This window comes from Aulonocara sp. 'chitande type north' Nkhata Bay, linkage group LG22 (genome assembly GCF_057382095.1).
Source record: "Aulonocara sp. 'chitande type north' Nkhata Bay isolate Kocher_YH1m ecotype deep benthic linkage group LG22, A_spYH_male_GT1.1, whole genome shotgun sequence".
NCBI lineage: Eukaryota > Metazoa > Chordata > Actinopteri > Cichliformes > Cichlidae > Aulonocara > Aulonocara sp. 'chitande type north' Nkhata Bay.
In genome coordinates, this window is record NC_141364.1 from 779139 (window position 1) to 803148 (window position 24010).

The window sequence follows — 24010 nt, forward strand, 5'->3', positions numbered from 1 at the left end:
TGGCTGTGTGACTCGATGAATTTACATATGAAGCAGTTTACCTGTGCAGTGAGGGAAACCGCTGCTCCGAGCCTCAGAGCCGCGAACACGCCCTCGTCCTGTCCTGCAGAGTCGGTGATGGCCGGCGTTTCGGTGTTTCAGCAGTGTAAGTGTCAGAGAGACACGGCGCCCTGACAGGCTGCAGAAACACCAGCTGCATACATTTAACACCTCAGTGTGTGTGTGTGTGTGTGTGGTTTGAGACTGCAGCACGCTCACCGCACACTTTCTGAAAAACCTCCGAATGTTGGAGTGTTTCCGGATTTCAGCTGTCAGTCAGGCGCGATCCGAGCTGTGCCGGCTCTCTGACAGTTTGAGGCCGCCGCTCGCTCGGCGCCTCGCTGTATTCGCATCTCTGCTGACCTGTTTCTGTGTGAGGCCAGTGCTGCTGCTGTTCAGACGTTTGCACTCTAAACTGCTTTCTGATGCTCTGTGCCACGAGTTTAACATTTATTGACCAAAGTGCTCCACAGCCATCATCGTCGGCCTGGTTTTAAGTAAAATCACTGAGAGCCGAGGAGGCGGAGCCTTTGTCTTCTTAAAAAGAGTCACGTTTGTCCTGAGGCGCTAAAGCCAGCCGTGCAGCTCCAACCTGAAGCTCGCCGTCCTTTTAAATGAACGAGTACTAAACATACAAGTCGCTGGACTGTGGAGATGCTGTCGCGTAGCTGCTCTGAGGTTTTCATGCTTTGGTTCTGAGACGTTCTTTGTATTTGTGCTGCATTTAAACTAACCTCTGTTTCTTTGTCTTTTTCCATGTGCCGTCTGTGTCTGACCACCGCTCCTCAACAGGTATGTGAGACATGAAAATGTCTTTGCTTTTGCTGTCATGTTTGTGGCTTTTCTCTCACCTGTACAGGTGAGCGCTGGTGTGGTTTGGTGATGAGCTTTTGAAATGGTTTGTTTGTGTAATATTCTCTGTCTTATCGTCATGGATATCACAAGTTTACACAAACTTACTGGATTAAACTTGATGTTAGCCGTGTTGGTGTTTTCTGACAGAGCAGCGCCCCCTGCTGGTTTAAGTTGCATTTACAGGATAAATCTTGGGCCTGTTACGTTGAGCTCTGAGGTTTTAAACCTTAATAGGTTAAAGAAGAGTCGAGTCTGGTGTTTGTTATTTCTGTTGCGTGCTCGTGGTGTTGCTCAGGGAAGCGTCCTGGGGCCTTTATCGTTGTAGAAAAAGGAATCGACTTGCCTGCTCGTCGTTATGCAGGCTGTGCTCTGAAAATGAATGAGCAGCAGTATTTTGGGGGCTGAGCTCAGTTTAATCAGTAAATATTGCATATTTATGGTTATCTTCAGCAGAGAAGAGTTGGCTGCAACAAAAACCCAGCAGAGGACAAAATGAACCAACCAGCACGCTGTTATCAAGTAAAATTACAGATCAGTCCCTCGCTGCCTGTTTGGAAAGGATTTAAAAAGCGTGTTGCAGACTGAGCGTGTGCAGCTGCAGCTCTCGCAGTGATTAAAGCGACTGAGCTTTTTATGAAAAATCCACTTTTTGGAGCAAATGGAAAAAGTTCCCGTTTTTGTCCCCGCTCCTCCAGAATGTAAAGTGTGACGGCAGCGAGGCTGCCAGCACCGCTTAACTTCACTTCACTGAGTTTTAACAGCTAATCTGCCAGATGGTGAGCTGTACCCGAGCCGAGATGGAGAAATTCCCAGGTTAACTTGTCTGAACACGACCCAAATCAGCATCGCGCCAGCAGGCAGCTCGCACAGGTGGGGGGCTTTTCTGCGTCCTCGTCTCAGAAGCTTCGGGGACCGAGAGAAAAACGGTCAGAAACGATGGACTGCTGGTTCACGGTGTCAGGTGTCTGCTGCTGCTCCACCCGTGATCTTCCTCGTGAGTCAGTGACTGATGGTGGAAAACACATCGGCACTCTTTATCTTCTCCTCGCACTGACAGGACTCTGCTTTTCACTGTGAGAGAAATCTGAGCCGATGTCGACGATCAGAGAAACCTGCAGCCTTCGGCTCGGGATTTACAGCCGTCTGACGTCTGCAGACGCCAACGTTTCACCAAGAAAATGACGTTTGTGTTTCGCTTGGAGAAACCAGAAGGAGCAGCACGCTGCAGCGACTCTGGTGTGTCAGCAGCCCCCAGTTTCCTGCAGATATACAGTTGTGCCTAGCTTAGCACAGACTGATAGCGGCGGGCCGTTATCACGGCGCTTCCCTACATTTGGATCTGTTTGGACAGCTGCAGTGGTGCAGCTGCCAAATAATCACGACTGCACTATTTCAGGGAAACTGCTGTGTTTCTGTCCAAACTTTGATGACACATTTCTGTGTTAGCAAATCAGGGCCAAGCATCAGCGTTGCCATGGTAATCCAACGCTGAGCACCACAGCTTCATCACGTTCATGTTTAAACTGATGTCTGGACCGTACACCGTATATAAAAGATGGGCATGCTCTGTAAAGCCTCAGTGTTAGTGAGTTGGCCTATCAGTTACCAGCTCAGGAGCTCTGTCAGCTCTGACCTCACAGCAGCCGTGTTATTGGTCAGACACACTCCGCACGTCAGCTAGCAGCTACAGCCACCTGTGTCACCATACACCTGACGGTCAATGGGGCCACGCCCCCACAAACAGCTGTTGTATGAATAAATATGTTTATTTTAACATGGCAGTCTCTGGGGACTGACACACTGCTGCCCCTGCTGGATGTCTGGGGAACTGCAGGTTTCTTTGTCTTTGTGAAGCTTCGATGCTCACGTCTCAGAGAAAGAGATGGAGGTGATCTCTGCAGGCGACGCTCTAATCCCGCCGAGAGCAGATTAACCCCTGAGAGAGAGCTTCTGTGTCGTCAGATCTCAGCAGTAATCTGATTTAGACCGACTGTCGCCGTCTCATCTGTCTCATCCCCTCATCCTCTGACCTCGTCTTCTCTCCTGCCTGTTTTCTCTCATCCTCCTCTTCCTCTGACCTCGTCTTACTTTAATCCGTCTTTGCCGCTTCTTCCTTCAGCCTCCTCCCCGCAGAGCCTGTCTTTCCGTTGCCACGGCAGCCGTGGTATCCCAGCATGCTCGGCAGGGGGCTCTGACTGTGGAGTGGCCGAGCGTCTGCTCGTGTCAGAGCTGAACGTGACGAAGCAGAGGCAGAAGTGATGAGGGAGGCAGGAAGAGAGCAGATAGAGGATCAGACGGGAGGAGGCAGGTCAGGCTGCGTCCTCTTGCTGTTTCTCAGAGGAAGTACGACGACTGAACCAGTGTTTAAAAACCAGCTTTAAGCTAAAGTCTCAGTTATCATTGAATATGGAGAGTTTCTGTTTGGCTCACAGAGGCCTCAGAACATCATTATTAATCACATGTGACCTCAACTGCAGCCATGAGACGTCACAGGTCAGCTGGTAACAGAGAAACAGCCTCAAACCTGCGTTCTGTCTGAAGGTCAGCAGGGGGCGATGGTAAGACTTCTACAGGAGGATTCCTGACCTTTGACTCACCAACAGTCATGTCAAGGTAATCAAACGACCCCCTATGAGCGAACACGTTGGAGACAGTAGGAAGGAAAAACTCGCTTCTAACAGGAAGAAACCTCCAGCAGAACCAGGCTCAGTAAGACTCTGGTTAGATACCTAGAGCAGGGCGATATGGCCAAAAATATTTATCACGATATATATTTGAAAATTTGCGATAACGATATAACTGACGATATAATTGATGCGAGACAAAATACAACTCCACAACATTACTAGCGCAAAAAAACAACCTTCCATTTATTTTCACTTAAACAAGAAGCTGGTTTTTATGTACATTAAAGCTTTATAAAAATGTAACAGTGCAAATGCAAATTCCTTGCTGAAAGTTTAACCAAAAGGCATTTCCAGTAGAAATGGGCTGACATATCCTGAGCATAACCATGTATAATATCCACTGAAGTTAAAAAGAGGTGCTTTGCAACATTAAACTGCAGTGTGCAGTACGTATTTTTCGGAACACAAGGTGCACGGGATTATAAGGCACATTAAGCGAAACAAAGCAGTCAGATAAATCAAACTTTATTAAACTCATTCTTCTTGCTTCCTCCACTTCTGTACCATTGATTCATTAATGTTAAATTCTCTGGCAGCTGCTCTATTCCCATGTTGTTGCAGTATATTAATGACTGACCTCGGATGGATGGATTATCTCAGTTGTTCTCCTGACTGAAGTTTGGTCCGTTTACAGCATCCTGCCATGCGATTGCATTTGTCTCTAACCATGAGGAACCTTCACGTGTTAGTGTTCGTCCTCCAGCTTCACTGTTTATGTTATGCTAACATAGCTGTGTCGCTAGCGATCAGGTAGCACATCATTATATACCAGCTAGCCCAACTTCAGTAACCCTACAAACGTCACTGCTGTTTAGTTTCCTGTCTTCATTTATGTTGGAAGTGATAGCAGAGCTGTACGTTTGATTTTTTTCAGAAATCTCTCAGTCAGAACATGCTATATCATGCTTAGGTAACTAGCGAAACTAGCGAGCTAACTTCCGCTAGCTTCCTGCTAACTTCTAACTCCGTTAAATGTAATAACTTTTGTTTTCATGGATGCCTGGAAGTTAAACTTCATAGTTACACCTGGTAAAGCAGCAATGCTGATCGTTTTATTAAAGATGAAAGAATTTAGACAGTTTTTAACTCTAAGTGATGCTGCAGTGTTCGTTTGACCTGAAGCATACGGAGTTTAGGACCCAGATTTAAGAGCATCTTAGTCCGACAAATACGACAATAACGACGGCCGCTTGCATGTTCTGCAAAAAAATGTGCTTTGTCGTGTATCTGACGGACAAACACCAAACCAGTTCCACATCACTGAAGTTGCACCATTTTTACAAACCAATTCTGGTTCATCTGTTTCACTCAACAATCGGCCATGTGCGTATGAAAACAAAGGCGCTGCGCATGCGCGTTTTACTCATATTCTATCGCGATATTTCATTTTCCTATCGTTGCCTAACATTATACCGGTATTACCGTGAACGGTATAATATGGCGCAGCCCTAATATTTCTAAGCTTTTCGGGGCCGAGTACAATAACCTCAGTTTTATCTGAATTAAGAAGCAGAAAGTTAGCGGTCATCCAGGTCTTTATGTCTTTAAGACATTCCTGCAGTTTAACTCATTGGTGTGTGTTATCTGGCTTCATGGACAGATAGAGCTGGGTGTCATCTGCATAGCAGTGTAAATGTATGCTATGTCTTCTAATGATGCTGCCTAAGGGAAGCATGTATAATGTAAACAGAATTGGTCCTAGCACTGAACCCTGTGGAACTCCATAATTAACCTCAGTGTGTGAAGAGGACTCTCCATTTACATGCACAAACTGGAGTCTATTAGATAGATATGATACAAACCACTGCAGCACAGTACCTGTAATACCTACAGCATGTTCTAATCGCTCTAATAGGATATTATGGTCGACAGTATCGAACGCTGCACTGAGGTCTAGCAGGACAAGCACAGAGATGAGTCCACTGTCAGAGGCCATAAGAAGATCATTTGTAATCTTCACATGTGGTCTGCAGACTGACCGGTCTGCGTGTCATGATGTTTGTGCTGTTCGCTGCTTTTCTTTCATTTCTGCAGCCAATCACAGCAGCTCTTGTTCTCGCAGTGGTTGGCTGCAGGCTTGTTTTGTGGTGCACATCTGTGCAGCTAGGCTCATGTAGCAGCAGTGTGGCCTCAGAGGGCGGGGTGGGTGTGTTGCTGTAACGGGTGGAGAAATGAGGAGAAATTAATTCATTCAACAAAGGTCCTCAGAGAGATACATGTACAAACGTGTGTGTGTGTAGGCACAGTTTGGCAGGCGATTGTTCCTCCTTTGTGTAGCCTTCATTGCCTGTGTGTGCATGCATGTGTGTGTTTGTGTGCGCGCGTGTGTGTGTGAGTGAGTGGGAGGTACACAGTGAGATGCATCTCCTGGCTGGTTGCAGCTCTAACAGCAGATCCTGCCTCGTGGTGGGCGTGGACAGACCTCCTCATTCACCTGCAGGTGTGCGCTGACACACACTGAAACACTTGTGTTACCTGGGTGAATGTCCGCCCGCTCAGTGCTCTCTTCTTCTTGTTTTGTTGGTGTTGTGTATGAATGAAAGTCTCTGGTGTGCGTCCCTTTGAAGCTCTGAGGTTTGAATTCGAGTGTTTGAGTCGATTGAAAAACAGCCACAGAGCAACGAGCAGCAGGAAACGCGTGTGGTCGCAGGTGAAGGTCAGGTGACCTCGAGGGTCAGATGGGTTTGTGCTTCAGTTTGTCTAAATCCAGAAAAGCTCCACCTGTTGGTGACCGCTCAGTGTCAGAGGCCACCAACGAGGCATCGTGAGCATGGGCAGAGTAACGAAGGCGTAACGCTGTCACTGAAGAATCTGCAGACTGTCTGGTGTTCAGCGGGCGGCGGCGGTCTGCGAGGACGCTCGCTGTGATGAGATTTCATTTGTGTGAGGCCGCCTGCATTTCCACGGCAATTATGAACCACATTTATTTTATTGGATGATTGGACTCTGTGATGAGCCTTTTAGCCTTACAATGAGTGATTATTTCGGGCTTTTTGTGAATCCAATAAATTGGCCTTTAAAACGAGAGCGAGGGAGGCGGGCTGCGGCGAGCCACCGCCGCTCAGTTTGCATTTTGATGGAAAGAGTGGAATATGTGAGCGCCACGCGGCGAGGCTTAAAAACACAATGAATCTCCTCCAAATGAGCACAAAGTCATTTACTGCGAACAGCTCAGTGAGTCACACTGTGTGTGGTCAACACACGTGCACGCACACAAACACACACACACACACACACGATGACATTCAGTGTTGTCATCAGACGATCTGTCTTTGTTATCGCTGCTGTCGAGAGGAGCTTGTTAGTCTGAGAGATGTTGGCCAGCAGGAGGGTGAGTGTGTGTCTGTGTGTGTGTGGCTACACTGTAAGTCGACTTCCTTTTGGACATCAAACATTGGTGGATATTGGTCGTGGTGGGCGGGTCATGTGGTGTTCACCTGGGCGGGAGCGTGTCGTGGCACAGGTGAGTGTGAGCGGTCGTTGCCTGTGAGGTCAGCTCGGCGCCCGGCTCAGCTTTTGGATCCATTTTCAGGCGTCTTTCCGGTCAGTCCGGCAGAGACGGAAACGTCTGGTGGAGCAGCCTGTGTGCTTTCCTGCGGCGTCACATCCAACCGGCCCGTCTGTGCGGGCGGCGAGGAAAACCACGTGGTGCTGCTGTTAGGCTGTTATTTAAGATGATGGATGACGGGATCTGAGCATGCTCAGTTCAGAGGCAGCACCAAATCACAATGACACGCCCACCAGTCGCTCCAGGCACTCGATGATTATGATTACTATCAGTATTATTTGATTAACTCGATGAATCGGTTTAAATGTGAGACATTAGAAATGGTTTCTGGAGTCTTTCCTTCAGTATGTCCAGATTAAAAAAAATACTGTGACATCACTGTTGATCTTTCTGCTTTTATGTCACTTTAATGGACCTGTTTGGACCTGTTGTCTTAGTGGACTGAGGTCAATGGTCACGTGGGCAAAGGTCCTGCTGTCCAATCAGTGATTGATCTAAAAATAAAAGCATTTCCAGTCCAGCCCCCCGACCCCCTCCTTTCTAACTGCAGTAATATCAGAGCCCGCTGACCAATCACATGACCAGCTGGGCTCTCTCCCTCCCCCCACGGACGGCGGTAAGCTGCCATGTTGGTAATTGTTTGACCTCTGTGAAGTTGACCCTGTGACCCAGCTACAGGCACCGTCGTTCCTGGTCTGAGCGCCACCGCCAGCATCCGAGCTTTGACCTGCTGGCCTCAGGAGGAAGCTCCAATTAAGTTGATGTCATTTGTTGCTGGTGACGCTATTCTCCAGCTCTGACCTCTGACCTCTGTGTGTTTGTGCTCCATGTTCCTTCCTGTGACTTGAACTTTGACCTTTGAATGAAACGCAGCACTGAAAATGAGCTTGCAGCAGCTTAGGAGTGCGTACCTGTGCGCCCTTTTCTGTGTCATGAGAAACAGGAAGTGCATGTTTGATTGCAGCAATTGCAGCTCCACCTGGTCCTCTGCCCTAATGTTCAGCGTTACTACAAACACACCGTCTCACTGACTGCTGCAGGTACGCCCACACCTGTGTGCAGGTGAGGGACAGCCAGGTGTGCAGCGTGTCGTTGGATTGAGACTGATGTGATGTCATTTGTGAGAAAACTGTGAGGTTGGCGGCACGGAGTGAGCTGAGCTCAGGTGTGCTCTGATGTTTTTGCCCAGGGTGTGTGTTTGTGCGCACGTGCGTGTTATCAACCAGCAGGTCGGTACCTTCAGCCGGACATCCAGCCTTCCTCACTGCTCTCTGTTGTCTTCCTCCTCACTGCTTTGATCCGTTGCTCATACCGAGGCCCGTGGCTAAGCTAGCTTTAGCTTTAGCCACTTTGGCTTTGCTAGCTTGTTTAAAACGCCTGTATTCACCTGGCTGACAGGTTTACAGGTCTGAGACTGAGGATAGTTGTCACCGGCGTGTTTGTCATGGTCGCCTTGGTTACTGTGGCTAATGTTATGTTAGCCTGTGGCTAACTAGCTCAGACCAGCTCGTGAATGCTGCTGATAAGACAAATCACCTCTCAGGTTCATGATAAAGAATGTCAGTGTTGGTGTTCAAAGGAAAACAGGAACTGGTCTGTGGGGTCCTCCTTTCTAATGACTGACCCCGCCCCCTGTTTGAAGGTTTTTGGAAGGTCTTAGATGATGTAGGGGTGGCGGCGGTGGTGGTGGTGCCTGAAACATGTTGTGGTGTAACTGCTGATACGAATCACAGACATGAAGCTAAACGTGCCCCGTGTTAAAAACTCACCTGAGCGCCATAGTAAAACGGTACCGATGTCATCAGGAGAGAGGCGGGACTTGAGCATGAGGAAGTAATGAGATGTCAACGCAGGGATGAAAGTAAATCCATCAGAGTGGACGGCAGAGGCAGACGCGAGGATTAACCTCAGCAAACGATCACATGTGGGATTAGAGTCGGACAGGCGTGTGTGTCTGTGTGTGTGTGCGTGTGAGATGGGGATGAGGATGATGAGGATCAGATTTGTTGCTGAGAGGATTAATCTGCTGAATGACTGAAACTGGAACAAAGCAGCAAACATGAAAACAAAGCTCAGAGGACACTGACCGCAGCCAATCAGAGAGCCTGTTTACAGCAGCAGGTATAGATTATTGATCAGTCTGTTTGAAGTGTACATCAGAAGATCTCAGCGAGCTCGCAGTGGATGTCTGGGTGGATGTGTCGATGAATGGACGGATAGGTGGATGACTGGATAGATGGACAGCTAGGTGGTGTAAAGGCAGGCGAAGCGTGTGAACGAGGAGGCCAGTCGAGCTGTTCTTCTCGCTGTTAGCGCTGAGGTCACGGGCCGTGGCGGGGGCGGGGACTAACGTTCAGCAGGCTCCTTTGTGCCAACACTTCTCCTGAAGCGGTGCCACAGCCTCACAGATGTTCTCCAACCAGCTGGTGGGTGGTCGGTGGAGGTTCGCGATGGTTACCCGTGTGCTATAACAGGCGTACAGTACTGCACCGACACCCACTGTGAGGTTGCTATGGTAACTGATGGGTCGCAGGTCAGAGATACGTGGAGATGCAGAGAAGTCGCCTTCCTCGCTGACTGCCGGTGACCAAGGCAACCTGCTCGAACCAGAGCAATCACAGTGAAGCTTTTGGTGCAGCAGCCTCTGTCTGAGGTGTTCTACACGAGTGACCATCGTGTAGTGACCTAATGGCCTCTGACCCCAGTCTGGGCGTGTGCGCTGAGGTCGTGTTGGTAACCGTGGTAACCAGCAGGCTAGGAGTGAGGCTGAAAGCCTGCAGAGGTGTTGATACGCGGCGACTCTCCCTGTGCTATTGATCTGTCTGACCTCGTTAGGAGGGATTCCTCTAATTGGAGCCCACTAATGGCTCCTATTAGCTCGTTAGGTGAAGTTAGCTCGTGCAGAACTTCTGCTAACAAGCACGGACACTTTTCTTTGTGAGCAGGCAGTCGCTTGCTGTGCTCAGGCTACACGCCACTGAGTTCCTCTTCCTGAGAAACCAGCTCTGTTCATCCACAGGGAGCTCCTCCTCCTGCCTCACTGTTTTATTTCTCTGTGAACGAAATGAGCCGAGCGATGGGCCTCGGGCCTAATGGCAGCTGATAAGATTTCCTTCGATCTGGACTCGTGCCACCCGCCGAGAGCAGAATCCTCCAGAGAATCGATCCTGAACAAATCCAATCAGCTGCAGATGCTCGCTGAGCGGCACCAGGGGAGCCTCTTTGTTTTACACGAGGAGCTTCCTTTAATCGTGTTACTGCGTCCTGAGTTTGCCTTCAAACTTCCCCCTTAAACCCTGACTGCGTTCCTTTAGAGCACAAACTCCAGCTGGGAATGTCCTAGAATCAAATCCTTTAAAATCCAAATCTGGACAAAAACAATGTGAGGCTGAACTCTGCTGTAGCTCTCGGCCTCTGTCTTCATCTTCCTCTGTCTAAATCTGAGCTGAGCCTTAAAGCCCGCCACACGCAGCACCATTAATCATATGCCCACTACGTTCTTATTGTGGGGGTTTTAATATCCATGTCTGCTGCCCTGACAAACCTCAGGTGAAGGAGTTTTTAAGCCTCATTGATTCTTTTAATCCGGTCCAGCCCGTACCTGGTCCCACACATGAACACGGACACACTGGACCTGGTCCTGTCGCACAGTCTACCTGTGTCTAACATGGAAGTGACTGACACTGCCTTCTCTGACCATATGGCTGTATTATTTGATGCTGCGTTTTCACGCACTACAGTTCAAACCAGCGCTCCTGTTCGCCGCTGTCGGATTATTAACCCTTCCACTGCTGCCCAGTTCCCCGCTGATCGTACTGCCTAACCACTCTGGACTCTGGCACCATTAATAACCAGGCAGCCCAAGGCTAAAACGGACCCTTGGTTTAACGACGCCACTCGGGCTGTGAGGAGGGAGTGTCGTAGAGCTGAACGCAGATGGAAGAGGGACAAACTGCAGGTGTCTCTTCAAATCCTAAAGGACTGCTGGCGCCTCTATCAGGATACGGTCAAGGAGGCTAAAAGAAAATATTTCTCTAAGATCATTTCCTCCAACAGTCACAATCCACGTGTTATTTAACTCTACTGACTCAGTCTTAAATGCTCCACAAAGTGGCTGCTTGGAGGCCTCTCTGATGATTTTATGTGTTTTTCATTGAGAAGGTTGCAACCAAAGGAGAGTGGTGTCCCAGAGGTCTTCCAATCAGGTTTTAAAAACGTTCATAGCACGGAGTCAGCACTCTTAAAGGTTTTTAATGATATCCTCCTTTCCTGTGACTCTGGTAATCATGTTGTTCTTGACCTAACAGCTGCCTTTGACACTGTAGACCACAACATTTTACTGACTCGCTTGCACCATCTTGCAGGCATTCGTGGTACTGCTTTGAAATGGTTTAGGTCTTATCTTTCTGACAGAACTTTTAGTGTTAACCTTTCAGGGTATGAGTCCTCCTCTGCTGCCTTTCAGTCTGGGGTCCCACAGGGCTCAATTTTAGGGCCTCTGCTTTTTTCATTATGTTTACAGCCCCTGGGAACCATCCTCAGAAGGCATGGATTACCCTTCCACTGCTATGCTGACGACTGTCAGATTGATCTGCCTCTGAAGCAGAACGATGCCTTCTCTATTAAGCCACTTCTAGCATCTCTAGAAGACATTAAATCTCGGATGTCCCTAAACTTTCTAAGATGTAATTCAAGCAAAACTGAGGTGATTCTGTTTGGTCCTAGTGGACCTTGTGAACCTTGTGTATTTTAAACCTGTTGTTACTAACCTGGGTTTTAAGATGGACAGTGATTTTAAATTAGACAGTCAAATTAGGGCTACTGTCAAGTCCAGTTTTTATCATTTAAGGCGCTTGGTAAAGAGAAGACCTACTTTATCCAGGCTGCATTTTGAAACCGTAATCGATGCTTTTATTCCATCTCGTTTGGATTACTGTAATGTGCTGTATTGTGGAGTTAGTCAGCATCTTCTCTCTCGTCTGCAGCTGGTCCAAAATGCTGCTGCACGACCTTTAACCAGAACACATAACTCCCATCCTGGCTTCACTCCATTGGCTGCCTGTATAATTACAAAATGTTTTATGTAAGATTTATGTTTTGTGATTTATCACGTTCGGTGTGAACACAGTTCATTTAAAATTCTCATGTTTGTTTTTAAATGCTTAAAGCAGGGGTGTTAAACTCATTTTAGTTCAGGGGCCACATGGAGAGAAGTCTATTCTCAAGTGGGCCGGACTGGTAAAATCATTGTGTATATAACTTAAAAACAACAACTTCAGATTGTTTTCTTTGTTTTAATACGATCAACATAAAAATAAAGCTAGAGCCTGCGGACAGTATGTTCAAAATAGTACAGGCACAACATACAGTAGCTATTAATCATAAAACACCTCAAGTTATTTGAAAATCCTGAGGACAAAGAACAAGCACACAGCGCCTCAGTGATTCACAGAAGTATATCACAGATCACAGAAGTACATCAGGGTGTCTCATGCAGCACTTTCAGTGGGGTTGCATCATTTATGTGACTCCTGATACCTGGCATCTTTAGCTTTCACCAGCTCATCAATATCAGGCTTCACATCCTGAGCAGCAGCTAACTTCAGGATGTGATTCGAGTGCCTGTGCGTGAGCCTTGAGCGCAGTTTTGTTTTATTTATGCTCATTACAGAGAAAACTTGCTCACAAAGATACGTGGTTCCCAACATGCACAATAGTTTTGCAGCGAGGGCATCAAGTTGGGGTAACCAGGCAAGAGATTCTGACAGAATGTGTTCAAGCCAGCTGCAGCAAATTTGCCCTTCAAATCCGAGTCACGCTGCAAGTCTGTTATTTCAAGTTGGATGCTGACGGGCAGATCAAAAGGATTCACGGTGAACGGCGAGCACAAAACTTTGAAGTCTTTCTCCAGTTCACCAAAAATCTGAAATCGTTGCTCAAACTAGTAACAGTCCCGTTATTTTATCTTTGAACCGCTTCATATCCGCAACACTTTGGAAGTGAGCTGCATCACCACCGGTGGGCTGCGTCTCCCACAATAACAGCTTCAACTTGAAATGCTGTCATGATACTGCGTGACAACTTTGTTGCGTCCTTGCAGCTGTTTGTTCAAGTTATTCAGGTCCTCTGTAACATCCACCATAAATGCAAGGTGCTGCATCCATTCTGCAGAATGAAATTCTAACACTGGTTTCCAGTTTTCTTCCATAAACTGTTCAATTTCTTCTCGTAAATCAAAGAAACGCCTCAGCACAGCACCTCGGCTCAGCCATCTTACCGCAGTGTGGTATGGCAGGCCATAGATGTGGTCTTTCTCTCTGAGAATGCTGTCAAACTGACGGTGCTTGAGGCTTCTGGATGAAATTAACAGTTTGGATGACCACCTTCATGGCGTTATCCATTTTCAGTGACTTGCAACACAAAGCCTCCTGGTGCAAAATACAGTGAAAAGTCCAAAAACCACGTCCTCCATTTGCAGATTGCACTTTATCTCTGAACCTTTTTACAACGCCTGCTTTCTTCCCGATCATTGAGGGCGCACCATCTGTAGCCAGGCTGACAGCGCGGGACCGGTCCACTCCGACCCTGTCCAACGCGCCGACAGCTGCGGTGAAAATATCAGCTGCGGTCGCTGTATCTGTCATCGGTACCAACTCCACGAACTCCTCGGTGACAGTCAATGTGTCATCAACTCCGCGGATGAAAATTGCCAGTTGTGCAACATCTGTAATGTGCCTTCATCAATTGCAACTGAAAACACAATAAATGACTATTTTTTTGTCCAAATCCGCTGAAAGATCAGAAATCCTGTCGGCAACTGTGTTTCCTGTCAGGCTGATATTTGCAAAGGCCTGGCACTTTGCAGGGCACACAATCTTAGATGCCTTCATCATACATGTTTTTACAAATTCACCCTCACTAAATGGCTTTGAAGCTAGTGCAATTTCGTTAGCAACGAGGTAGCTAGCTTTCACTGCAGCGTCACTGATGTCTCGGCTGTGAGTAAACACAGACTGCAGTTTCTTCAGACCCGCCAACAGTTCATTCACCTTCTCTCTTCTCTGCTGTCCTTAAAAGTTGTCATATTTGTCGGCATGAAGACTCACGTAGTGGCGACGGAGGTTATATTCTTTCAGCACTGCAACATGCTGGGAACACACCAAGCATACAGCTTTCACTTCCGTGAATAAATAGGAGGATGACCATTTTTCTTGGAACACTCTGCACTCTGCATCCACTTTTCTCTTTTTGACAGAGACATATTGGGCCAATGAGGGTGCCAAAGCACATCGGGTTTAAATTTCGCGGGCAAAACAAAGTAGCTCACAATTGCTATTGCGCCATCCAATGGACACAATTGGAACAGCAGTTTCTTTATTGAAAAATTGCTGCTCATTTTTATACTTTACAAAATCATCTCACGGGCCAGATTAAACCCGTTTGTGGGCCTGATCCGGCCCGCGGGCCGTACGTTTGGCACCCCAGGCTTAAACGGTCTTGCCCCAATTTACCTCTCTGAGCTTCTTCGTCCTTACCCACCCCCCAGGTCTCTCAGGCCAGCTGACAAGCTGCTCCTGGAGGTACCCAGGTCCAAGAGGAAGCTCAGAGGGGGCGGAGCCTTTCCTGCCTCAGCTGAGGTACCCAGGTCCAAGAGGAAGCTCAATTCTAATTATCATTTTATACTATTTTATTATTGCTTTTGCTATTTGTGCCAATTTTACTGTTTTAAATATTATTTGAATTATTTAAAAAAAAAAAAAAGATGATATGTTTCCTCTATTTATATTATTTCTTTTTTGAACTTGTTTAATGTATCAAGTGTACAGCACCTGAAAGTGCTTTATAAATACATTGCTTTCTTGCTAGTGTTAAAGAGTACTGCACTGATTCAGCTAAAAGGTGATGTGTTGCAGGCGTGTTTCAGGCGTGTTTCAGGCGTGTGACAGGCGTGTTGCAGGCGTGTTGCAGGCGTGTTTCTGGTGTGTTTCAGGTGTGTTTCTGGTGTGTTTCAGGTGTGTTTCTGGTGTGTTTCAGGCATGTTGCAGGCGTGTTGCAGTCATATGACAGGCGTGTTTCTGGGGTGTTTCAGTCGTGTTGCAGGCGTGTTGCAGGCGTGTTTCTGGTGTGTTTCAGGCGTGTTTCTGGGGTGTTTCAGTCGTGTGACAGGCGTGTTGCAGGCGTGTTACAGTCATGTTTCAGGCGTGTTGCAGGCGTGTTTCTGGTGTGTTTCAGGTGTGTTTCTGGTGTGTTTCAGGCATGTTGCAGGCGTGTTGCAGTCATATGACAGGCGTGTTTCTGGGGTGTTTCAGTCGTGTTGCAGGCGTGTTGCAGGCGTGTTTCTGGTGTGTTTCAGGCGTGTTTCTGGGGTGTTTCAGTCGTGTTGCAGGCGTGTTGCAGGCGTGTTTCTGGTGTGTTTCAGGCGTGTTTCTGGGGTGTTTCAGTCGTGTGACAGGCGTGTTGCAGGCGTGTTACAGTCATGTTTCAGGCGTGTTGCAGGCGTGTTTCTGGGGTGTTTCAGTCGTGTGACAGGCGTGTGACAGGTGTGTTGCAGGTGTGTTTCACTTGTGTTGGAGTCATGTTAGAGGTGTGTTGCAGGGGTGTTGTTGGCATGTTGCTGGTTTGATTGACATGTGTTGTTGGTGTGTTCAACATGTGTTGGAGGTGTATTACAAGTGTGTTGTCGACATGTTGCTCGTGTGTTTCAGTTGTGTTGCAGGCATGTTGTTGGTATGTTGCAGGTACTTTGTGTGTTGACCTGCAGGTTTCAGGAAAGTGTTTGTGAGTGTTTTTATTCCAAGCTGGCAATAATTTTAATGTCAGGATGTCTTCATGCAGCGAGCTGCACTGATTGGTCATCAAGCTGTGGTTCACTGTCCTCTCTTGTGATTGGTTGATGTGTTGGGCTGGTCCATGGTACACAGCCAGAGGTCCGTCCTGATGAGGCGCCTGCAATCAAAACACCACAGAGACTGTTAAAAGCAGCTCGTCATGTTTGCTCAAAGCTTGAAGCACAAATGTTTTGGTCCTTTTAAACTTTATCGTTTTGCTGTTGCAGGACGTCTGAGGGGGTGCACCCCCGCCTCCTGACTTCCTGTTTGCTTTGCTGCTGTCACTTGAGCATCCAGAGGCTTCACCTGTCCGTCGCAGCAGATTTTCACTCTGTAAAAATGTAAGTACGGTCACCCTTCAGAACCACTCTAATGTTCCTCTGAAGCTCTCTTGCTGCCAGCCAATCATGCGACAGGCTGACTCAGTGCTGAGCTCTAAGTGTCTGCTCACGTTTGCAGCCTTTCATTTAATCAGAGCTCTGTGGCTGTCAGTCCTCTGCATGCAGCTTCATCACATGGAGTCTTTTACCTCATGTGACAGCTTTCATGATTCACGTCACATGGTGTGTCTGCGGTCCACCAACAGATATACAACATTATAAAAACAGTCTTTCTCCAGAGCCTTGCTCAGTCGTGTCGTCATCATCATCTACAGTCTGTTTGTAATGATGAAGATGAGCAGAGATGAAGCTCACATCAGTCCAGTCCTGTCGCTCACAGACTGCAGGAAGCTCGATGCCAAACGCTTCTCTTTGTGTATCTGTGTTCGAGGCATGGAGGATGTAACAGCCACTCGTGGCTCTTTCCAGCACCTCCAAAATCATAGGAAGCAGATCTGTACCGGAGCCAGGAGCTGCTTGGCGAGCTTCCCCTCGTGTTCCCGGCGTGCATCAAATGAGAGGAGAACACAAAGAGCCGATTTCAGGCGCCGTGACATCAGGATTTCACAGAGCTTAACAGACGTGTCACCGTGCCGCCCAAATCTGAGCCCTGCAGATCGATTACAGCGTGGATTAGCTGTGAGCTCGCTCCACACGCCGTGCATTAATGCAACACACTTCAGCTGGAAACAGTCACAGGCCCAAGGGGGCGGAGCCTCCAACAACCAACCTCCATTCAGCCTCCATCGTCTGCTTTAAACGATCAGGGGGCCTCTCAGTTACCCTGCTCCAAGGGATGGTACTTCACTACACACACACACACACACACACACACACACACACACACACACGTGGTCTCACACTCACACACGTGGTCAAACACACACACACACACACACACACACACACACGTGGTCACACACTCACACTCACACACGTGGTCAAACACACACACACACACACACACACACACACACGTGGTCACACACTCACACTCACACACGTGGTCAAACACACACACACACACACACACACACACACACGTGGTCACACACACACACACACACACACACACACACACACGTGGTCAAACACACACACACACACACACACACACACACCTACACACGTGGTCAAACACACACACACACACTCACACACACACACGTGGTCACACACACTCACACACACACACACACACACACACACACACACACACACGTGGTCACGCGCACACACACACACACACACACGTGGTCACGCACACACACACACACGTGGTCACACACACACACACACACGTGGTCACACACACACACACACACACACACGTGGTCAAACACACACACACACACACACACACACACACACACACACGTGGTCACACACTCTCTCACACACACACACACACACACGTGGTCACACTCGCACACACGTGGTCACACACACTCACATTCGCACACACACACACACACACACACACGTGGTCACACACACTCACATTCGCACACACACACACACGTGGTCACACACACTCACACACACACACACACTCTCACACACACACACACACGTGGTCACACACACACACACACACGGACACACACACTCTCACACACACACACACACACACACACGTGGTCACACACTCACACACACACACACACTCTCTCACACACACACACACACACACGTGGTCACACACTCACACACACACACACACTCTCACACACACACACACACACACGTGGTCACACACTCACACACACACACACTCTCACACACACACACACACGTGGTCACACACTCACACACACACTCTCACACTCACACACACACACACACACTCTCACACACACACACACACACACACGTGGTCACACACACACACGTGGTCACACACACACACGTGGTCACACACACACACACACACGTGGTCACACACACACACACACACACACACACACGTGGTCACACACACACACACACGTGGTCACACACACACACACACGTGGTCACACACACACACACACGTGGTCACACACACACTCACACACGTGGTCACACACACACACACACACGTGGTCACACACACACACACGCACACACACACACACACACGTGGTCACACGCACACACACACACACACGTGGTCACACACACACACACGTGGTCACACACACACACACACACACACACACACACACACGTGGTCACACACACACACACGTGGTCACACACACACACACGTGGTCACACACACGCGCACACACACGTGGTCACACACACACACACACGTGGTCACACCGTATAGCTTCATCTCACTGATCAGCTTAATATAAACGCGTCCGCTGGCAGGGAGGCGACCCCAGTGATACCAGTCTCACTAAAAACTCTTTGGTGGTTCTGATGGTTAATCCTGCGTCACCGGGCCACAGAGGTGAGCCGCCGCTCGGGCGGCTGACTGGTGATTTATGGGCGCACAAACAGGAAGCTGTCAACAGCTGATTCCTATCTCCGGTGTCCGTGAGCGCAGCAGAGCTCAGCTGACTCGAGGCACACAGACTGTAAAGTAAAGATGGATTCTGTGACGGCTGTTATCCAAATATGAAAAAATCTGATTGGCTGCTGTTCAAATATCAGAAATGAAATATCTGCTGATGGACACTTTAAGCTGTGCGTCGCTGTGTCGGGGAGCACTGGCATGTTCACGTTAGCGCGTTTGCTCCCTCGCAGCGCCGCGGTGTATCGATCAGCCCTGCAGTCATGTGTAATCAGTCAGACGGGACGCCGCTGAACCAGATCGCGTGCGATCAGATCTGAATGTGGTCTTTGTATAAATCAGTGTACACAAGTGTGAAAGGCCATGTGCCCCGAGGACGACGACCCAGACAGCAGGACAGGGCTGGGATCACACGGGTGGAGGTGAAGTCCAGACCAGCACCTGCCGGAGGGGCCCTGTGGAGTCAGGGGGTGCAGGATTAGACGCAGGTCCTCCTTAAACGGCTCCTGCTGGGCGATATCGATGCGTTTGAAGGATAAACGGCTGGAGGCGGCGGCGGCACAGCTGACGGTAATGAGCTGAGGCTGATTTACTGGATGAAATGAAAGCAGCTCTCATTTGTGCTCCTGTCTGCTTCTTCACAGAGGCGCTGCTGTTTCCTTGATACCTGCACCCAGCAGGATTTAGCGCAGAGGCAAACAAATGCAAATGCCGGCCTAATTACCAGCAGTCACATCCGGCCTTCGCGGTCTACGTGGGCCGGGTCCTTCGAAGACCGAGAAGGATGCAGCCGACGTTTTGGGACACAGCTTGTGTGACGCTCTGCTAGCATTAGCTGATAGCTTAGCCCTCCACCCTTCATCCACCGACAAAACGCTGACATGGGTGTGCACATCCAGCTGCTTTTAACTAGCACAACACACACAGTGACACACACACTCGAGGGGAAGAGACATTAAGGGTCAAAAGGGTCAAACCTAAACACCTCCATGTGCGCATAGTAATGAGTTTCTGTCACAGAGACCTCGTGAGGAAATGTGACGAGGCTCCAGACAGAATGTCTCAAAGACGGCCTAAATAGAGCCACCTTATCTCCAAGGTGAGCTGTGGGGGGGGGGGGGGGGTCTCAGGCTTGTCTCACTGAATGAGAATTGACATGAGGGCTTCTTTGGCTCCGAGCAGCAAACTAATGATTTAAGGAATGACACACACACACACCTGATCCACTCCCAAAGACACACCTGGACAAGTCCTGAAATTGACCAGCCCCTAGTTGGCCCCAGCTGTCCCCTGGGCTGGGTACAGCTCCCAGAGATTAGACTGAGCCGGGCTCCTCCTAATGTAGGTGTCAGTCTCATAAAGCAGGTTTGTTTAAACTGGGCAGAGCTGCAGAGTGACGATGACTGGCGTCCTGAGTGGACACACATCGTCCTCCCACTCTGGGACTTCCTGTCTGTTCTTCACGTCTTTGATCTTTTGCGTCGCACTTTTGTGATGTTGAGCTTTTTTACCTGCTGCTGTTTGATTCGTGTTGATTTCAGAGGAAATGCCTGTTTGTGCGATCGTGTTGGGGTGATGGTGCCAGAATCCACCCGTGTGAATGTGTTTGATGCAGCGGCCTGTAGTGTAGGGCAGAGGATAACGTCTGGATCAGCTGCTGGTATTTTCACTGTAGCTACTGTTTGTGTGAGCGCGCTCTCGCCACGTATCTGTAGCAACATGCAGTGCTTGTGTTGGAGCTGATGTGTCCCCTGTGATGCACAGGTCCCTGAACACATCGCCGTCCTCTGCAGTCGCACACGTCTGTAACCGTCCTGTGTCGTGGTTTTGGGATTGTCGTGCCTCAGAGTTCCTGACTTTGGATTGGCTGCTCTGAGCTCCGATCTCTGACTGAACGTGAATCTGATTGGTCAGTTGAACCCGTTTCATCACCGGCGCTCCCGGCTGCAGGTCGCCACCTCCTCCTCTCTCAGCCTGTCATCCCATCACCACGTCATTGTACGCTGGATGTTTCGTCCTCTGCAGCGTGTGTGGGGCGTGGCCTGGTGCTCGAAGCACTAATGCATGCAGTGATCATTCTATCAGCTTTCCTCAGATCAGGGCTGATTACATGGCAGCCATGTTGGAAATGACCAGAAACGGTGAGCTGTATGTGACCATGGCGACGCGCTCGCTCCTCAGGGAGCAGTTTGTGGGCATGCTCAGACTCCTCCACGTTCTACCGCCTGTCTCCTCCTCACACCTTGTAATGGAGACGAGGAAGGTGTTGGCACCAGCGGCCTCCATCATGTTTCTGAGGAGGAGGAAGAAAAGCGATATTTTCAGATCCAAAACTGGAGGAGGGAGTGACGCCTCCTTCATTCTCCTTCATTTCTAGGCCAGGGAATAAAGAGGAGGAGGAGTGGACTGGTCACCTCTGGGACCGCCTTCTCCACCTTTCATTTGTCAGGTGTGAGGTGAGGAGACGACAGGAAGGAGGAGGTGATGGAGAGGAGAGCGTTCACCTTCATGCTCACTCACTGTGACACCAGCGAGCGGAGGAGGGGCTTGCCTACAGGGGGCGCCCTCGGCAGCTCCTATTGACCTGCAGCACACAAACACACACATTCTTGTTTTTATGTCTTAGTGAGGACATCTAATTGACATAATGCTTTCTTGCTGCTTACCATAACCCAGAGCCTAGCTGTAACCCTGACACTAAAACCACATTTTGAGTCTAAAAAATGTCTTCAAACTCATGAGGACGGGCATTTTTGTCCTCATTAGTGACTGTTGGTCCCCACAACCATATGTAAACAGGCACTCACACACACAGAGGTCCTCAGTGGGACTGTGGGGCCTTCAGGAGATCAGATAACATCAGAGAACAGATGTTCCTGTTATCCACCTACTGGTCAAACCTGCTGTTTGCAAGGGAACCCAATCAGAAGCAAGCTGTTAAAGGGGAGGGGCTAAAACAGCTTCTTTCAGACACAGATGAACCGTGTCCTCTCCGAGGCCCAGGATCAGATACAGAAGCATTATTATGAAGCAGGAGTCATGGAAAGCTGCTGTCCATGAAGCAGTGGAGGAGAAAAGGAACAGAGAGGGGTGGAGTTACTGCTCGTGCAGCCTCGCTGGGCGCCCTGCTAACGATGGTGGTGTGGACACGGCACACCTGTGCAGCTATGAGAGCTCTGTGTTAATGTGCTGACAGTCAGAATTGAACGCCCGTCGGGTAATGGCTGAGCGATATGCTAATCCTCAGGATTTATAGATGTGGCTGAAGAGCGGTGAACTCTGACATGTCTGTGAAGGTTCTCAGTCATCCAGGTCATCGTAGTCAAAGGAGCTTGCAAAGAAAAGCGTCTGGACTTCTTTAAGTTGCTTGAAGACGTTTCACCTCTCATCCGAGAAGCTTCTTCAGTTCTAAGGTCAAATGGTGGAGAGTCCCAGATATAAACCTAGTGGGAGTTTCCCCCCACAGAGGGACAAAAGGACCCTTGATGATCCTCTAATCACATGATTAGGTAGATCAGCCACAATCAGCCAGAGTTTCGGGTGAGCTCATTGTAAAACCTGGCCCCACCCTATCATGTGATTTCCTGAGGTCAGATGGCCCAGGATGTGAGTGGGTGTTAAGGCGTCTGGGGAGGATCTCAAAACTGGATTATAGATGGCAGAGAGTTGGTGTCGTAAACCCCGCCTCTGTTCAAAGATGGTCGCTCACAGTGGACATAGATGCTTCTTTCACTCCTCTTTCAAACCATCTGTCCTCTCTGTCCAACATGTGAACATTAGTATGGGCTCAAAATGTGGTCATAAGTATTTTGTACTTGTAAAAAAGATTAGTGTGTGGACTTAGCCAAAAAGACCCTGCAAGTTACAGGTACGAATTTTGACCCTATTTTTCTTCCTTTCATCTGATTGGTCAATGTCATGTCAATCACAAATGTAACAATCCAATCAGAGAACAGATGGGTTTGGCTGTCGGGGGGGGGCTTTTTTGAACTGCCTTCTTTGCTCTTCTATGTTGTTCCGTGCATGGCACAGCATAGAAGAGCTCCTAAGACGGTGAACTCTGACCTCTCTGTCTAACCTTCACCTCTTTCTGTGTCTTTCTCCTGACAGCTGACGTCCACCATGACCTGCTGACATCACCGTTCCACCGCCCCCTCCTCCTTCCATTTCTTTCCTCGCAATGGCCCTGACCTGTTGGCTGTCGCCATGGCGACCCCCAACCCTGCTGCTGCTGCTGCTACTCACTTCCTGGTTGCCGGCTGAGTCAGCTTCAACCACGCCCTTCCCCAAAGACCTGGAGCCGATCAGCGTGGTCAGCTCAGAGCGTGAGTATTGCACGATGGTGATGATGTCCCACTGTGGTCGTTTCACATCACTATAGCAACCGTTCCTTCATCTGATTGGACAGAGACAATCTATCTCTGCTGTGTTCCTGTTTGTTCTGATTTAACTGACCACACCCACATTTGTGAGCATGCTCTCCACACACACACACACACACACACACACACACACACACACACACACACACACACACACACACACGTTTATGTTTTTGTGCGTTTACAGAGTCGTTTCAGTACCCGGGGTTTCAGGGTTTGCTTCAGGACAACGACACGCTGAGGCTGGGCCTGGACTTCCAGAGGATGCTACGGATCAACCACGTGCTGTACATCGCAGCGAGGTCGGCACGCACGCACATGCACACACGCACATGCACGCACACTTGTGTGTTTTCAGCAGCTTGAGTAAACTAGTAAACGTGACCTGTGAGGACACAATAGTGAGTTTCCCGTAGCTGCACACTGCACTGCAGTAGTGAGTCGGTCAGCAGGCTCAACGTGAACATCAAAGTGTTCCTGTGAGCTCTAAATCGTTTCAGTCTCTTTAAATGATGATTTGATGTTCCTGTCAGTGTAAACCTGAGGCTGGAGGAAATCAAAGAGACATTTTTCACGTTTGCTGTCCATAAATTGGTTTCATTGTTGATCCTGAAAATCAAATCCAGCTCAGAGAGCAGCAACAGTCAGGAATGACTCGTGACCACGAACATGCCTTTACTCAGGTGAACGTCTGCCAGTGTTTCCTGCTGTCGGCTGTACTCTGAGAGGATCTTGGTTCCCGTTTGTCACATAAACAGCAGAATGAATATTTCTGGAAACAGGAAGTGACCAGTCGGACGTACTTTGGCCTCCGGATGGTTCCAGCCT

At 48.9% G+C, this 24010-nt stretch overlaps 1 protein-coding gene across 6 annotated transcripts in view; it reads left to right on the top strand.

Annotated features, from left to right (window-relative positions):
* Positions 1 to 24010, top strand: part of LOC147303103 (semaphorin-6D-like) — an 86723-nt gene that overhangs the window by 22695 nt on the left and 40018 nt on the right. For 3 of the 6 annotated variants that reach the window (XM_086281430.1, XM_086281431.1, XM_086281432.1), the window contains 3 exons: positions 16145 to 16258; positions 22911 to 23125; positions 23370 to 23484. In XM_086281430.1, the coding sequence (XP_086137556.1) occupies positions 22981 to 23125; positions 23370 to 23484 (260 nt within the window). In that variant the 5' untranslated portion in view covers positions 16145 to 16258; positions 22911 to 22980. Of the gene's footprint in view, positions 1 to 16144; positions 16259 to 16324; positions 17097 to 22910; positions 23126 to 23369; positions 23485 to 24010 lie in introns of those variants that run through there. The other 3 variants (XM_086281433.1, XM_086281434.1, XM_086281435.1) reach the window with 2 other exon arrangements.